The sequence below is a fragment of the Gossypium arboreum genome, chromosome 9, assembly GCF_025698485.1.
Source record: "Gossypium arboreum isolate Shixiya-1 chromosome 9, ASM2569848v2, whole genome shotgun sequence".
Lineage (NCBI taxonomy): Eukaryota > Viridiplantae > Streptophyta > Magnoliopsida > Malvales > Malvaceae > Gossypium > Gossypium arboreum.
The window spans coordinates 60,864,550-60,884,034 of NC_069078.1; the positions used below are offsets into that span (position 1 = coordinate 60,864,550).

The following is a 19,485-nucleotide window of genomic DNA, read 5'->3' on the forward strand; positions in this document are numbered from 1 at the left end:
CACTTGTAATGTGGAAATCGGAAACAATCCAATTATCCAAACGATGGCTATCTTTTCTTCATCCATGGCTGCTATGCTCCTTCTAGGGCTCCCCACTGCAAACCTGGATCCTACTGGTTAATTTCTTTCTTTCTTTCTTTCTTTCTTTATATATATATATATGTTGGGAGTAAAACTATGGTGGAGACTCATATACTAAGATTAATATTGTATTTTGTCTCATCTATTAAAAAAAATAAATTATTCTTTGTTCGTTAGATTAATGAGTAAATTGTTCATTTTTATTTAAAATTTCATCTATTTTTACTGTTAAAATTGGTTTGGCTGACAAAATAACTAGACAATGACACATGATGTGTCATGTGTACCTCATGTTGACATACAATGACCGATTTTTAATAGTTAAAATGAATGAAAATTTTAAAAAAATGATCTCTTTGGGTCAATGCATATTGATTAATTTGTCCTTTTTCTGAATAGAAGGGACAAAATGCAATTTAACTCTTAGTATAAAACTTCATAGGACTTTTACCGGTATTTATATGTATTCAAAGAGTCTGATGTAAATAACGGTTTAATACCAAATGAAGGAGCTCTACTAGCATAGTAATTTCATGCTTTATTCTATTATATGTTACTAAATACCTGAGCAGCGGTATGGTACGTGTAAGAGCGTATTTTATGTTGATCCTAATATTGCCATTAGGGTTTGGTTTCGAAGGTTTGAATTTTAGTAGGGATAAGTAATAAGTTGAAGAGGATGCTAAAAAGAAAGTAAATGCTTATTTAGGATTAATTATGAGTTTGCTCTCTCTACTTTCCAAAAACTAAAAAGTTGTCCCTATACTTTATTCTTTTAGAGTTTGGTTCTCATACTCTATGACAATTAAAAAGTTAGTCCAATTTAATAACACTATTAAAATTTGCCATTAAATCACTGATCTTGAAATCAATAGTTCAGCAATTTATATACAATAAATTAATAAAAATCAATAGTTCAAGATTACATTTTGCCAATAATTGGCTTAAGGTATTGTTTGATAATCTGAAAATTTAGGTGTTGAAAAATTAAGTATTGAATTTTTACTACTAAATTTTATAAGTGCTTAATTTATATTAGAAAATTGTTTAGTAAATTAGTAAATTATAAGTACGGAATATAATTATATTTTTTATTAAAAGTAAATACTTATTTTTTAAAAATAATTTATTTATTAATTTTAATCTTATTAATATAATATTTTATATTATTTTGAATTTTTAAATTTAAATATAATAATTTGAATATCTCACTTTTTAAAAGGATAATTTATTTTAATTTTAATAGAATAAAATAAACTTAATATTTTCTTTATTAAGTGATAAGTAACTACCTACCTACTTATCTTATTCAACACTATTTTGTTTAAAACTTTATATTAAGTAAAAATAAATTAAAACTATTAGCAAACACATTTAAAATATTAAATGTTGAAAATTTTATTTTCAATTCATTTTATTGAAAATAAAATTTTCAATAGTTTATCAAACACACCCTAACTTTTCACTTTTTGTAAAGTAAGAAGAGCAAATTTGGACAAATTAAAGTTAAGGGACTAGTTTCTCGATTTTCATAAAATAGAGGGATCAATTTAAAATTAAACCTATATATTTGTTGTTTTGTAAAATTGTTATCAAGCTTTTAACTAATAAGAAGAGTTGTAAATGAATGCAGTTGCACAAATTGGTGTTTGCTATGGGATGCTTGGCAACAATCTCCCAAATGCAAGGGAAGTCATCAATCTTTACAAATCAAACAACATCAAGCGAATGAGACTCTACGATCCAAATCAACAAGCATTACAAGCTCTTAGAGGCTCAAACATTGAAGTAATTTTAGGTGTTCCGAATGATCAACTTCAAAACCTTGCTAACCCTTCTAAAGCAAAATCATGGGTTCGATCAAATGTTGTAGCCTATTGGCCAAGAGTCCGGTTTCGATACATTGCTGTTGGGAATGAAGTCCCTCCATCATCTTCATTAGCTCAATTTGTGTTGCCTGCCGTAGTGAATGTATTCAATGCAGTTCGATCAGCTGGTTTGGAGAGTCAAATCAAGGTCTCAATCGCCATCGATATGACTTTGATTGGTGTCTCATACCCTCCGTCGGCTGGTGCGTTTCGTGGGGACGTTAGGTCGTATCTAGACCCTATCATAGGCCACTTAGCATGGGCTAGAACAGCATTGCTTACCAACGTTTATACTTACTTTAGCTATTCAGGCAATCCAAGGGACATCTCACTTCCGTATGCTCTTTTCACATCCCCTTCGCCTATTGTATGGGATCAAGGACGTGGATACCAAAACCTATTTGATGCAATGTTGGATTCGTTATACTCGGCTCTTGAGAAAGCCGGACAAGGTGGACTTGAAGTTGTGGTATCAGAAAGCGGATGGCCTTCAGCTGGTGGGTTCGGGACGTCGGTTGATAACGCAGCCACTTATCTATCGAACTTGATTAAACATGTCCAAAAAGGTACCCCAAAGAGGCCAGGAAAAGCTATAGAGACATATTTGTTTGCTTTGTTTGATGAAAACCAAAAATCGGGTCCAGAGCTAGAGAGACACTTTGGGTTATTTTCACCAAACAAGCAGCCAAAATATCAGCTCCATTTTGGTGGGGGAAGGCATTGGGATATTGCTTCTAAGGAATATAATGCAACCTTTCCTCTTCAATCTGATATGTAAAAATCTGCAAAGCTTGGGGAATTTGGGGAGTTTTGTCTTTTTATTGAGTTTTCTTTTTTATTATCCTATGTGTTTTCGTCTTAAATAAGGGAACTCTCATGGTGTTAATTTGATGTATTTTTATCATCAAAAGAGCTTTCAAATATTATAATGTTTACATTAATTTGAATGAGGTTTTACTATTCGTTCATATTAGATTACAATGTTTTGAAGTGTAAGAATCTCCTGGATATGTTCACTTTTCCTTTTTCATACTATGTTTAAAAATGAAAACTAAAAATGACATGGGAAAAATTGGTTATTAATATGGTTCGATTTCATAATAGTTATCTGGTAGAAATAGAGGAGAAGAAATACTTAAGACTTTGTCAAACTATGTGCAAGTTTTAAACGAGAGAGGTAATGCACTAGAATGAAAATATGATTGTATTGGGATGACAAAGTTTCTTATGATATATGGATATGTGACAACATAATTTATAATATGATTTGTGTGACTAGAATCTAAAGATTCACATTAATGTGTTTAAGATTAGCTAAATAAACTATATGGTACACATATGTTTAATAAATGTGTGAATGTGATGGAAGATTATACCGTAAGAATTTACTATTGCTAAGAGCAAGGACATTGTAAAATTAGTAGAATAATTAGGATACGATCGACACACCTTGGAATAATGATTTGATAAGGAATGACGATATGATATGGTTCATTTGGCACAACACGTAGGTGCATTCTATGGGCCCTTATTATGATATATGTATGGTGTTAAGGTTGGAATGCACTTGTAGTTCAATATGTAGGGAGTTTAGGAGAGAGCCCCAAATGTCCAAGTCTTATTTTACTGAGGTTATTCATGAAAAAAAAAATTCTAAATTGGTATGATGGTGCGAATTATGGATTAATAAACTTCACAATATGGTTGTACTATTGATAAATGAATTGTCGTGCCTTATCTGCTAATGTTGTTGTAATTTCTATTTTTATTTATCCATGCTTCTTTACATAGTGGAGAAAGGTGAGTGAACACTTTCCTTGGTTTTCTTACTAAGATTTATGCTTAACGCATAGTTGTTTTTGCGCGTTGATTGCTACTTGAGTTTGTGAAGTCAACTTGCTCTATCAAAACACATCAACCCTGCATTGATTACTAAGATTTATAATATGTTTTTTTGAGTCCTAATGGAATGTACTTAGGAATCAATGGTCATGTATGCATATACTTAAGTTTCATATTACTTTCATAGTCTTGAATGCAAAAATGTTATTATTTTGAATTCAATGATTTTTGGTAAATGGTTTGCTAGTGATGCCATTGCATGAAATTGTCACTAAATTTATATTTGGTATTTGTCTATTGAAGGTAAGAATTGGGGTTGGTTTGATGATCATATTGCATTTATTTTTCAATAGTTTTTTTTTTTTGAAGTGTTCGATTTGCTATGCATGAGAGAATATGAGTTAGTTGTGCTTGGTAGTGGTTTATGGTGTTTTAAACTTTATATTTGAGTCCCCTAATTTCAAGTTTTGGTACTAAGCCTCTAAGTACCGAATCAAGTGAATGTTAAGTAAATTTATAACTCTAGGGGTCGTGGTTTCAATACTTGGCCCTTATGATATTGTAACAAGTAAGGTATGCTGCCAAAGCCTATAATAAGAGGGAGAAGTTTCATTACATCTCCTTTTTTTACCTATCCCATAGTGTCAAGGTAGGGTCCTTACACTATTTTGGTGTTTTTTAGCCTTCTGAGGCTCGTATGTGGTCTTGGACACCTCCGAAGACCTGCAAATGGATTCTAAATGGTTTCAATATTATTTTAAATTTCTACAATTGAATTTACCTATTTTATATGATTTTATAAAAAAATTAATAACTAATTTCTTAAGTAAATCAAAAAATATGGTCAGGAAAGTGCTTCAATGGCATCTCCCATTTGTACCAGTTATCAAGCGCTTGGGTGCACATGTGTTGTGTTGGTGATGCGACTCTCGTATGCCGTAAGGCATGAGGTTCACGTGTGTCACGTAACTTCCTTGCCTTGGTGCTTGCTTGACTAGTTGTTTGGCTTGGCTGATGCCCTACCCCTATTGAGATTGGTGCACACATTTGGGGTTTGAGGCTCTGGCTCCCACGTGCCTTGTAATTCTTTCCAGGGGCGATGCCTCGATGCCGTATAGGCCACGTGTCTTGCTGGGGCTTGATGCCCAAGCCTCCCACCTTAGTTCCTAGCTAAGGTGATTCACCATTCATTTTCTATTCATCTTTTGATCGATTTTGGGTTATGAGTCTTCTTGTTTTTCTAGGTTTCATAAAAAAATATAGGATTGCAAAGATCCTACTCCGTTTTTGGCTCACATTAATTTTTCTAATTTTACAAAAAACAAAATTAAAACCTTACTTGAAGATGATAGTCAACAATCTAATTACAAACCTAAAAATTATAAAACCTAAATTACAGCTTATCTAATGCTAGGAACCACAACTTTTGGCAAATTACTTTATAACAAAATATAAAATAATATACATACATTCATCATTATACATAATTTCTGAAACATGCATATAATTAAGAATGTCACTTCTTATCAATTTTAATCAAACGAAGAGAAAGAAAGCTAATTTTGATGTTTGATTTATGCTATAAACATAGCACAACTTGACTTTGATATCAATTGTTGGAAAAATTCGATTTAAAAATTAATTTTGTTGTAGAATGGGAAAAATAAAAATTTTATAAAACTGAGCTGTTGTGTTATTTATAGCAATAAAATCTAACCAAATTAGTACATGAGTTTTGAGTTATGCGGTCTTAAACGTTTCTCGACTTTCGACCAAAACAGTCTTCTTTGTTATTCTTGAACTTCAGTCTGCTTAGAGTGTGGGCTCTAATTTCACGAACCTATTGCACAAAATGAAAACTTCATTAATATTCAGTGAGAATATTAAATTATCTCAAAGACTAGAAACTGAAAAGACAACTCTCTCAAAATATAATATTTATTTTTGAGAAATAAATCACAATCGACACTTAAATGGGGTGTGTTTGACCTAACCAATGATCTCTATATAGATAGAAAAATATAAGATTCTTACTTGAACAATAGGTAAATAAGTAATATTATTTTGATATAAAAATAATATATATTCCTTAATGGGAATACATGGGGTAACAATAACCTTTTATGGGAACTAGAGTTGTTGCTCCTTGCTACTTAGATGGGCCTCTAGGCCTGTATATCATATTGGGTATTAATTGCATGTGTTATCTGTTTTTAAGCGAACTCATATAATTTTACCAACCTAATAACTAGTTTTCTATTCCTAAAAATATTATTTATTTAATTAATTTAAATAAATTTAATTAATTTCTAATTAAATTATTTTCTCAACACAATTCTAATTCCATTAAAGTCATGGTGACTTTATTGTATTAGAATCTATGAGTGAATGAATTCAATTAACTTGTCCACTAAGATTGTGATGACTAATTAATTTAATTTCCATTTCAAACTCAACTATTTAATTACAATCAATTAAATAATAATTCAATTAATAAATTCAATATCTAAGTCATCTCTTGCATCTAGTGAGAAAATGTATTCACTATAAATAGTGATACATGCGATCTATTTCTCTAAACTGTCATTTTCATTCATTCTGTAACAACTTAATTTTCAACTCAATTTTCAATGGTGTCAGAAAATATGACTTTGAAATTGCATTTCCACAAACTGAGTACGTAAATATAAAATAGGAATATTTATGGATGTAATATGAAAATATAATAAAGATCAATTAAGTAATTTAGTTGAAAAGGTAGTTAATTAAAGCTCAGAGACTAAATTGTAAAACTTAAAGGAAATAAAATGTAATGCTGGACTCATATATGGAACAAATGGACAATTGGCTATAAGTGGAACATATGTATGATTGTGTTAAGGAACACTATAAGAAAAATCATTTTTAGTAGAAAAAAAAGTCACTAAAATTATAAAATTTAATCACTATAATTTATAGTGATTAAATTTGAAGTCATTGTTTTTTGTCACAAATACTTTTGTCACTATTGTATTTGTGACAACTGGTTAGAAGCTGTCACAATTATTCTATTTTTTTTGTGACCCAATTTTTTTTTCTAAAATGGTAAGTAATTGAGACAAAATTAAATTGTTACAAGTATTTCATTTCCTAGTGACCAAGTTTCCGACACTAAAATGATAAGGAACCGTGAAAAAAATTAAATAGTCACAATTATTTAATTTTTTGGTGACAAAATTTGACACTAAAATGACAAAAATTGTGATAAATTTAAATGATCACAATTATTTTATTTTTTTGTGATAAAACTTTTGACATTATTGTAAATAATTGTGACAAAATTAAATAGTCACAAGTATCTTTTTGTGATCAAAATTTTTACACTAAAATTTTAAGTAATTGTATCAAAATTAAATTGTCATAATAATTCTTTTTATTGTGACCAACATTTTCAACTTCAAAACTAAATTTGTGGAAAAAGTGCAATAATTAATTGGCGCAAAAAATGTTTTTAACTATAGTTAAAAAATTGTCACTATATTATTGTATCTATGACAAATGACTCTTCACTAGTGAATACTATAAGTGAATAGAAATATACGTTATAAAAAATGAGTATAATAAATGACGCAAAAGAATGTGCAAAAATAATTTCCAAATATTGCTTATGTTTTAATTAATATATAAAAATAATAATATTGAAAATATCATTTACATTCCATCAAAATACTTAAAATGTAAAAAGAAGTTATAATCATGTTGAATGAGAACTATATAAATATGACTATATGATATTTGAAATACATAGGACTCTAAGAACTCTAGTTTTAAGTCATTGAAGGTATCATAGGTAAGATCATATGTTTTCGTTTCAAATGATATATTTGTTAGATCTCTACCTCATTTTGGATTTAGTTGGACCTTCCATTAGGTCATTTAGAACTTAATGAGTGATAGATAAAAGGGACTTAGATGATACTGTAGGCTTGTCCATTCATGATGATGAAGATGAAACGTGGCCAGTGGTCTTTGAGGGTTCTGATGGAGGGTCTGGGTTTGAGTTTTGTCTCATTGGTTGTTTCCTCACGGCCAGTGTAATCCATCTCAAAGCAATGCGAATGAAAATGTGAAACATATGGCACCCATTTGTGGGTATTACAATTTTCAATTTGGGCGAAAAATGATTTTATTTCGTTTTTATGCGGAAGTGGATATTGCTCGGGTTCTCCAAGGTAGTCCCTAGACTTTCAATAATCATTTGCTTGTGTTTCATCATCTATTTCCGGGGGAGGACCCTCTTCAAATGCCCTTGTGTTTCATTTATTTTTGGATGCAGGTTCATCATATCCTTATTGGCTACTATTCTGAAGATCTGACCAGGCAATTTGGGAGTTTCCATTCGACATTTTTAGCATTTGATTCTACCAATTTTACTTCTGGATCTCATCATTCTTTGCGGATTCGTGTGAAGATGGATGTTCAACTTTCTCTGAGGCAAAAGAAATGTCTGGTTTTGTCTTCTCAACAGAGGGTCTATGGACAATTTCAGTATGAACAGTTGCCAATTTTTTGTTTCCTATGTGGGAAATTGGGACACAGTGAAAGCTTTTGCCCTGTTCGACTGACTATTGGCATTAAATATGTTCATTTGGGTTGGGATATTTCTTTATGTGCACAACCACGTCATCGACAACCTCAACCTAGTGTTTGGCTGCGTCTTACCAGAGGAACAGGGATTAAGTTTGGGCGAGGGTTCTAGTATGCATGGTCCGCATCTTTCACATGTTTCTACTTCGACCTTTGTGCAAGAAGTTAGCAATAACTTGGGTCTTACCTTAAACAAGTCCCAGCCTAAGGGAATTTTAATTGGGTCTACGAGTGTAGATGATCGATGTATCGTCATGACTAAATTCACACAATGAAATTCCTCAACTATGGTTGGTTTAGGTAAAAAGAAATAGGCTTGGTTCTCTTCTACTGTCTCTATTGTTTCTACAGGTTTGGATTCGACACATAATCTTTCGACTTCTGATGCGCCTGGCTCTGCTACACAAGGAAGCCAATCATTATGAATATGATTAGTTAGAATGTCTATGATTTGGGGAATCCACAAAACATTCATCGAGTGCTGCATAAATAAAATCCCCAGGTGCTCTTTCTTATGGAGATGAAACTTGATGCTCAGCAGATGGATCGGGTGCGTTGCCAGTTTAGTTTTCTCTGTGGTATTGATATTTCAGCTTTTGGTAGTAGGGGTGGATCTTTTTTAGGTTGGAAACTGGGCTGTCAAGTTCAGTTACAGAGTTATGATATTATTGGGTCGAGTTGAAGATTCACGGGGTTTTATAGGTTTCTTGCAGAACAGGATAGAGTTGACTCCTATCATTTACTTAAGGATTTAGGGAGACATTCTGGTTTGCCATGGATGGTGGCTGGTGATTTCAACGAGATTGCTTATGCCTTTGAGAAGCGAGGGTGTAATAGCCAGTATTTATGTCAAATTGAAACAGTGGTTTCGGAAGTCAAAATATTTATTTTATTGTTTTAATATGGTTCACAGCATGATAGAATTATTATGTGAAAGTTTTGTAAAGAAATTTTACTGTTTAAATGCTTAATTCGGTAAAAAAGACTAAATCACATAATGCGTAAAAGTTAAATTCTATTGTTTAAATGCATTAAATAGTTATGAATCATTAAAGTAGAAGTCCTTATGTTGAAATTTGACCATGATTAAGGTTAGTGGACATTTATGTCCATGGATTATATGATATTTGATGGTTTATAATAAGGTTATTAAGGTGATTTAGTATTAAATGTTTAATTAAATAAAACAAAACCTATTTTCTATTGTCCATCTTCTTCACCATTGATTTTAAGGATAAGAAAACGGTATTAAAGGGTTTAAAGCATTCGGTTGAGTAATCCCTAGCATGTAAGTTCATTTTTACTCGATTTTTGATGATTTTTATGTTTTTGAGATCGTTGCTTCGTATTTTAGCTAGCCCGTGCTTTAATTTTTGAATTTGTTCATGATTTTGAAAAGTGCCATTTTTGAATACTTGAGTTCTTTGATGTTTAATGATAGATTATGGAAGCTTGATCATAGTTAAGCTAGTTTTGTAAAGTGATTTTTGACAAAAATGTCAAATAAGGATTAAATTGAGAAAATGTAAAATTTTGTGGTTAAAAGTGTGAAATAATGAAAGATATGGGCTTCTAGTGGTATATAGTAAATTCGGCTATCAGGGGTTATGGCCTAATTATGCAATTTTATATTTTTATGTGTTAAGGACTAAATTGTAAAGTAGTTAAAAGTCTAGGGGTAAAATTGTAAATTAGCCAAAATGAATGTTTTAGGCTAAATTGAATTGAATGAAAGTTTGAATGAGTTAATTTGATATTATATAAATCAAGATAAGCAAATACCGAAATTAGATCGGGGAAAACGAAAAGTGGACGAATAACCGATAGTTTTATCAGAAGATACGAGGTAAGCTCGTATAATTAGAATCAAACTTTTCTATACTTTTAATTATTGAAATGAATGTGTATAATGAAAATATTTGAAGTATAAATGCCTTACTGATATAATGTATTTGTTACTGAGCCCTGTTTGAACCGTATGAATTCATTGGATACGAGTGACCTATTACTGGGATTACCGTTTTGGTGAGCTCCTGCATTTGTTGCAGACTCACCACAGCTCGTATGAGCTTACCAATATATCAGCTAGTAAGAGGTTACTGTTTTCAGCTCATTAGAGCTTACTATTCATCAGCTCAAGAGGAGCTTTCCGATCATGGCTTGAAAGAGCATATATGATGTTTCGACTCGTATGAGCTTACTGTTCAGCTCAATAGAGCTTACCATTTTAGCTCATTAGAGCTTACTATTCATCAGCTCAAGAGGAGCTTTCCGATCATGGCTTGAAAGAGCATATATGATAATGAATTGGCGGATTACTGACATTGTTCACTTGAGTATCCTTTGAAGTTCTAATAGATTCAACGAGCCTAAATACTGTTTATACGAATAAGCTACGGGTTATAAGTGTTATTAATGTTATATGTATGATAAGTGAATTTAGAATGATACAAGGTATAGTATTAATGGATGGTTTCATGGAATTGTAGAATGACTAACATGTGATGTATACTTGTGATTAGGTATTACTTAATCAAATTGTTGGCATTTTTAATGTTGCTTTGATTATGTGCAAATGGTAAGTTTAATTCTGTATTATACGGGCTTACTAAGCTATAAAGCTTATTTGGTTTTCTTTTCTATGTTTTATAGAGGCTCGTTGCTCACTCATTTCAGACAAGTCAGAGTTGCACATCACGCTATCCAATTTCTGATTGGTACTTTGATCTTGTGGATATATGTAAATATGGCATGTATAGGCTAGTTTGAAAGATGTTAATTATGTTACTTGATATCATGACTTTGGTAAATTTTTGTGTATAAGTAAGCCATGTGATTTGGCTTATTTTGATGTTATGTTTTGGTTGAATTGAAGTGTTCTATTATGGTGGATTTTGGCAAGGAATGATAGAATGAAATTATGCAAGTGAAGTTTTGATATGTAGATGTTAAATGAATGGATTATACATGTTGTTAAATAGGTATTTGAATATGTAATTGGTAAGTTTTGATATGGCTTATAATGGGTATTGAAATGGTTATTTTGGTTGCCCATTGAGCTGTAAAATGTGGTCAATTATACTTAAGAATGCTTGTGTATATAGGGTGGCAAATGGCTTTACAATTAACCTATTTTTGTCCACATTGGCAGAGACACGGGCGTGTGTCTCAGCCGAGTGTGACACACGGTCATGTTGCACGGTCGTGTGCCCCTTGGTGTGAAAATAAAATTGAAGTCAGTATGCTCCATACGGCTTCAAACATGGGCGTGTGACCAACCATGTGGTACAAGTCAGTATACCCCCTAAATGGCACACGGCTTAGCACACGGGCGTGTGACTTGACCATGTTGCATAAGTCAGTATACCCTACAGGTTTGGCACGACCTATACACACGAGCGTGTCTACTGGCTGTGTGTAACATACAGGCTGGCACATGGGCGTGTGGCCAGCCGTGTGACCCAAGTCAGTAACCTCTCTAGTTTTCCCACGGCCATGGCACACGAGTGTGTCCTCGGTCGTGTGACACAACTCAATATTTATGCCTTGGTTCCACACGGTCTAAGACACGGGTGTGTCTATCAGCCGTGTAAGGCACATGGCCTGTTCATATAGTCGTGTGATACTTGAAATGTTGAAATTTTTCTAAGTTTCCAAAAATTTTAATATGTTACCGATTTAGTCCTAAATGCATGTTTTAAGCTTCGTATACTAGTTTTATGTATAAATTGAATGTGATTGAATGATAGTTACTCAAATGAGATGATAATTGATAAATGATTGTTCTAAATTGAGTTACAAGTCTGGTAATGCCTGTTAACCTATTCCAGCGACGGTTACAGGTTAGGGGTGTTACAGAGGGGGTGATGAAGGCTTTTCATTCAATTTTAGGTAGTCGTGAGCTTCACGAACTGGGTTTTGAGGGGCGTTGGTTCACTTTGGAACAGGGTCAATTTTTGGACACTAACATTTGGGAAGGATTGGATCGTTGTGTTGTTACTCTTCCATAGAGGAATCGTTTTCTTGCTCCCCACTCTATTTTTAATCACTGTCCTTTGGTCATTATTGTTGTAGATTTACTTTTAGGGGTTGTTTCTAGACGGCTGGATACATTGTTTCATTTTGAGTCTCGTTGGGTTTTTGAGCCTTCTTTTGAAGAGGAGATTCGAAAGGTGTAGACTTTAAGTACAGGATTGGTTCCTATTCGAATGGGTTCATTGGGGTTACTTTGTCTATTTGGGGTTGAACACTTCATAGACATAGGCATCTGTTTGTTTAAATGGCTACACCTCGGTTGGAACGATTTTATTAGGTCGATCCCTCTAATAACATCTTGGCCAAGATAATCAAGGTCAAATTGACTCTCAATATGGAGGGTGATAGAGATGAATTTTTCTAGGGCCAACGGGCATACGTGAATTGGCTGTACTATGGTGATCGAAAAACATTATTTTACCACAAATTTGCTACTTTTCAAAAGCATATGAATTCGGTAACTTCTTTGGTCGATGATGATTGTCGTACTTGTACAGACATGGATGCTATGTTTGGGGTTGCCACTAGATATTTTCAGGGCCTTTTTACTTCATCTAGGATGGTGAATTTTGATAATTTGTTGGATGACATTGATGTGTGTATTACTCATTCAAAGAATGGGGTTTTGCTCTTCGATTTTACCTCTCTAGAGATTAGGTCTGCCATTGATGGGATGTCTCCTTTGAAAACCCTATGCATGGATGGATTCCTAGCTTTGTTTTTTCAGATGTATTGGCATATCATTGACGCCGATGTCACAGATTATTGTCTGCAGGTGCTTTGAAAGGAGCTCCCTTTTTTGATATTAATGCCAAAAACATCATTCTTCTTCCCAAGGTGCATAACCCCACGTAAATTTCACAGTTCCGCCCGATTAGTCTCTATTATGTTCTTTACAACATTATTTGTATAGCTCCGGGGAACAGGTTTAAAAGGGTTTTGTCTGTTTGTATTGACGAGGCATAGAGTGTGTTTGTTTTTGGTTGTTTTATCACTAAGAACTTCCTAATTGCTTATGAGGTGTTACATTGTTTAAATACAAGTGACATGGGGTAGTCAGTTCTTTTGAGCTCAAGATTGATATGAGCAAGGCCTACGATTGGGTCGAGTGGGATTTTTTAGAGGGTATCATGTTATGTATGAGATTCAGTTAGGATTGAGTTTCCTTTATCATGGCTTGTATCCATATGGTTTCTTATTCGATGGTTCTCAATGGCCATTGGGGAGAATCTTTTCAGCCGACACAGGGTCTGCATCAAAGGGATCCCCTGAGTCATTTCCTCTTTCTGTTGTGTGTAGAGGGGCTTTCTAGTTTGTTCCGATTGGCCTTACGGGAGGGTTCTTTTAGGGTTGTGCGTGTTGTCCGTACAGGTCCTCATTTGACATGTCTTCTTTTTGTAGATGATTGTATGATTTTTGGTCTAGCATCTACTGAGAGTGCTGCCACAGTCTATTCTATTTTGCAGGAATATGAGTAATGCACTAGACAGGTGGTGATTTTTTGATAAATCAACTATTTCTTTCAGGACAAATGTGGAACATTCTATTGGTTCTAGCATCAGGTTGATTTTGTGTGTATGCACTGTTTATCAGATGGATAAATATTTGGGACTTCCCCCAATGGTTGCAAGAAGTAGAAGACTTTACAGGCTTTCATCAGTGTGTTGATAGTTGGAACCTACGTTACTTATCTCAGGGTGGTAGGGGTGTTTTTGTATGTTTTGTTTTGTAAGCAAACCCAACGTTTGCAATGCAATGTTTTTTATTTCCTTCCTCCCTTTGTAGGGCACTTGAAGGTATTATAAGTAGGTTCTGCTGGCAGATATTAGGGAGTCGACGGGGAATTCATTGGTGTTCTTGGTCTGCGTTGAGCGCATCTAAGTGTGATGGGGGTATGGGCTTTCCTAATTTGGCTCAGTTTAATATTGCACTCCTAGCTAAGTAGGGTTGGCACTTATTAACAATTTTGAATTGTTGTATAAGTTGGATTTTTAAAAGCGCGTTACTTTCCTACAGTTGATTTTTGAGAACGGGTTAGGGTCTCTCCCTTCTTGTACTTGGCGCAGTATTTGGTGTTTATGGGTTAGAAAAGGGCATCGGTTGGCGAGTGGGCTATGGTCACTCCATATCCATCTGGAACGATGATTGGCTCCCAAGCATTGTTCCCGATCGTATCGTACACTAATATGTTAATACTAATGTTCCTTGGGTGAGTGATCTGATGTTACAAGATTTGGCTTAGTGGAATCATACCTTGGTTCGTGAGTTATTTTCGACTGTTGAGGCAGAACACATTTTAAGCATTCCTCTCCCTCGTTCGGCTAGTGATGATTTAGTGATCTAGAAAAGGCAATTCGACGGGTTAATACTCCGTTCGTAGTGGTTATGGTTGCTTCATTGGTCTATGTAAGAAATCTCTATTCCCTATAGTCCCTCTAACCCATTGAGTTCACGTGATTTGTTTATAACGATTTTGAAGGTTCGAGTGTAACATTCTTAGCCAGTACCCTTCGTCGAAATAGGGTTACGGTGCATTACCATATTAACGTAACATAAAAACATACATCACATACATCAACATAAACATAGTGTAAATCATTCAAATACATGCCTATCATCCCTTATTCGAGCCTTCAAGGCCTTAAAAATACTTTAGAAACAAATTGAGACTATATCAGAAACATTTGGAACATTTAAGAATAAGTTAGAAAAATTAAACTGCAGGGGTCACACGGTTGTGTGACTCATATGACTGAGACACACACCCGTGTCTCAGGCTGTGTAACAATCAAAATAGGGACACACGGCCATATCCAAGCCCATGTCCATGCCCATGTAACTTTCAAAGTTGGATCACACGGCCAAGCCACACGCCTGTGTGCCAGGCCGTGTAACTTTTGAAATGGCCTCACATGCAGGTATGCTAGGCCATGTAATAGCCTGAGTTGAAACCTTAAAACTTACAAGAGACACACGGCCATGTTGCATGGCCGTCTTTCACACACGGCTGAGTCAGACCCCCGTTTTCAGGCCGCGTGGACATGAAATTGGCCAGGTTTAAGCCATTTCCATCACCATTACAAGCATTTACCTACAAGCAATATGCACCCATGACCAAGGCATCAAAAACATACCAAAACATACATTAAATGACTAATTCAAAAGGCTAATCCCATTCAACCAATATGCTATACAAGGAATCTCAATACATTAATTCATATTTTACCTAAACATGTATACATACCACATTTCTATCATGCACATCAAGCCCAATACCTTTCCAAAACATAACCTATCTTGATCATTTTGAAACTATTCCACCGCATACCATATTAGCCATTAAAACATGCATGAAAACTTAGCCATATTAACACATACCAACAAGGCACCAAAAGTACCAAAGGTATATTAATCCAAGACAACATATACATGCCAAACTTATTAATTAACATCCAAACACAAGTCCAACTATACATGCCATTATAACCTTGGCCAAAACATCAAAAACTACTAATATAATTGCTGGATAGTGTGATAAATCTCCGACAAGCTTCCAACTTGATCTAGCTTTCGATTATCTATAAAACATAGGAAAGAAAACTATGTAAGCACATAATGTTTAGTAAGTTCGTGTAAACTTTAAACATCATATTCCATTTTAACGATGAACTTTATAGAATAAATATAAACCTATACCAATGCCATAAGATTTATCAAACTATATAACCATCAACATCACTTATATTTTTAATTCCTAATGTAATAGCCCGTTTTCAGTGAAATCAAAATAGTGGTTTCGGGACCACAAATCTGAGGTCGGAATAAATTTTATTTTAATATTATTTTATGGTCTATGGTATGATAGGAATGTCGTATGAAAATTTCATTTAGAAATTTTACCGATTACATGTCTAATTTGTTAAAAAGGACTAAATTGAGAAAGGTACAAAACTTGCTAATTATGATAATTAAGTGACTAAATAGCTTAACTAATAAATAAGTGAGGACTTAAGGCATAAATATGCCTAAAGTAGATGGATGAGGCGGCATAGCATGGTAAAATAATAAAATAAAACCAAATTAATGGCAAAATGGTAAATAAATTGAAACAAAAACAAACAAATTGAATTTAATTGATTCTAGACATTTTTTCATGAAAAATTCAGCCAAAACAGCCATTGGAGAAAGGGTTTAAGCTAGTCTTTCATATTCTAGCTTCATGTGAGTTCAATTCTTACACGTTTCCATTGATGACTTTATATGATTTTAGTTATTAAATGATGAATTTGAGATGTTTATGGGTATTTAAAAGTATTTTGTTAAAGAATTTTGATGAAATCATAATTTAGAGACTAAATTGAAAAGATGATGAATTCATGGAAAATTCTGAATTTTATGAAATTCATCGTCTGCTATTGATTTATATGAAATTTAGTAGGGTTGAAATAAGGATTAAATTGTATGAATTTTATTTTCTGAGCCTAGGGACAAAATCGTAATTAATTAAAAGTATAAGGGAAAAATAGTAATTTTACAAAAGATATGTATTGGATTGAATTGAGTATGAATTGTATTAAATTGAGTTAAATTCATTCATATAGATCCAGATAGGCCAAATATGGAGTTAGAACGAGGAAAAGAAAAAGTATCAGGTTAGTAGATTACAAACCTACGAACACTTGTCGAGTGAAGTTCGTGTAACAAAATTGTTTATTTATATGTTTTAAATTGAATATTATTGTATGAAATTTATATAAATTTTCATGTGTACTCATTGATCATATCTCGAAAAATACCTGGAAAGTACAAAGTCCCATTTGAACCTAAGAAATTCGATGGATACAAATGACATTGTCATGAAGGGTTCTAGATTGGTTGTGATCCTGCATGTGTGGCAGATACACCACAGCTCTTATGGGGGTCCTGATAATAGGCTCTCACGAGCTTCCTATTATTTAGCTCTCATGAGCATCCCGTTAGATGGCTCTGACGAGCTTCTCGATTAATGGCTCTCTTGAGCTTCCCTTTTACGGCTTATATGAGCTTTCTGATAATTGGATCTCCAAAGCTTCCCGATAAAAGGCTCTCACATGAGCTTCCCGATTAATGGCTCTCTGAAGCTACTCGATATTGGCTTGCATGAGCTTCCCTATATTTCGCTTGCAAGAGCTTCTTATTACATGGCTCACCTGAGCTTCCAGTTATATGGCTCGTAAGAGCTACCTGTTTATATGCTCACATGAGTATTCTTGAATATGAATTGACGGATTACAGTTTTGTACACTTAGTGTGTACTACCCATGTATCCATCAATATTTTAAATGATTCAACAGGCAAAATTCTGATATGAAACAATATGAGTACGAAATGAATTATTACCCGTATATGCCTCAAATACATGAAAATGATGTTACTTGACATGTTGAAAAATGAGATGAAAGATACACATGTATGAAACTTGCCTGATGACTATGTACATTTGTGATTATAAGTTGTTATATGAATTACATGACTAACGTGCTTGATGAGGATATGTGTTTAGGCATTTGGCCAAAGTGATTTGATCATGTTTAGTTTGCTTACCTTAAATGTGAATTAAATGGTAAGTTAAATTCCAAGTTAAACGAACTTACTAAGCTTTAAAGCTTACTCTGTCTTATTTTTTTTCCTGTTTTATAGTAATTTGGAAGCTCGTTGAGTTAGAAGCTTGGCGAAGATATCTCACACTATACCTCAACTTATTTTGGTATATATAACAAACTAAATTTTGGTTATAATAACATGTATAGACTAAATTTGGTCAATGATGGCATGTATGAGTTTGATTGAAATTAGCCATTGGTACGGCTTATGATTGGTACATTTCGATATGTATATAAATATATAAAGCCTTAACATGTTGATGTGTGTTTCAAATGGATAAATGATGGAAATTACATAGACATATTGATGAGTGGTTTGAGATACTATAATTATCAAAGTATAAATATATTTATTATGGTTATTTTGGTAAGTTTAGATACTTGAACATATATGATAATATATTATGTATAAACCTTGATTTTTGGCTTGGATTGAAGGATCTTGTTATGACTTATGAGTGTGCAAATTGATGTTTTTAGGTTGAAATCAAAGAAATGTGGCTTGAAAAATGGCCTAGTTTTGTCCACGCGAGCAGAGAAACGGCCGTGTGTCTCAATCGTGCGTGACACACGGTCCAGCACACGTGCGTGTGTCCCCTGCACCTTTGAAAAAAAATTGATATTTTCCGAAAAATTTTCTAAATACCCAGTTTAGTCCTGACTTGTTTCTAATGTGCAATTTGGGCCTCGGTGGCTCATATAAGGGACAATATGATTGATTATGATTAGTTTTGATATGAATGTTAAATGATATAAAACATCTATATTTGATCTGTAAATTTTGCTAATGCTCTGTAAACCTGTTCCGACGACAGATATGGGTTAAGGATGTTACATTTATTGGTATCAAAGTTACGATTTAGTCGGTTCTCAGACTAACGTAGCAAGTATGAGTCTAGCTATACATGCCATTATATAACCTGTGATATTGTGATATCTCCTGACCATTTTAAAACATGTTTTTCATATAGCAATGTCATCCAACCGAGTTGATCCCGAAGAAGCTGAAAGTAATGCCCAGGCTTCTGTGTAAAGAGCAGCCTCGAGTAGTAGAAGGCCCGTATCTGAGGGTCAAGGTGGAAAGGCTAAAGAAGCCTTCTTCAAAATGATGAATGAATGGTTTACTGAATTTTTGAGAACAAATCCAGCTGTACAACAACCTCCACCCCTCCTGTTTCCAAACCGACTCTCAAAATGCCTCAAGGTACAGCACTTATTAGAACTGGTAAGCCTCTCGTTGATAAAATACGTAAGTATAGTGCAAAAGAATTTAGAGCTACCGCTGAAGATGATCCTGAAAGAGCTAAATTCTAGTTGGAAAACACTATTAGAGTTCTTGACGAATTATCTTGTACCCTGGCTGAATGTCTAAAATGTAATACCCCTACCCA

The 19,485-nt window shown here is 33.7% G+C and overlaps 1 protein-coding gene across 1 annotated transcript; it reads left to right on the forward strand.

Moving 5' to 3' along the window:
- Positions 1 to 2,896, forward strand: LOC108456183 (glucan endo-1,3-beta-glucosidase, basic vacuolar isoform-like). Its single transcript, XM_017754781.2, has 2 exons — positions 1 to 116; positions 1,715 to 2,896. Exons 1-2 carry the CDS (start codon positions 44 to 46, stop codon positions 2,725 to 2,727), a joined length of 1,086 nt encoding a protein of 361 aa, XP_017610270.1. The 5' UTR covers positions 1 to 43; the 3' UTR covers positions 2,728 to 2,896.
- Positions 2,897 to 19,485: the final 16,589 nt, after the last annotated feature.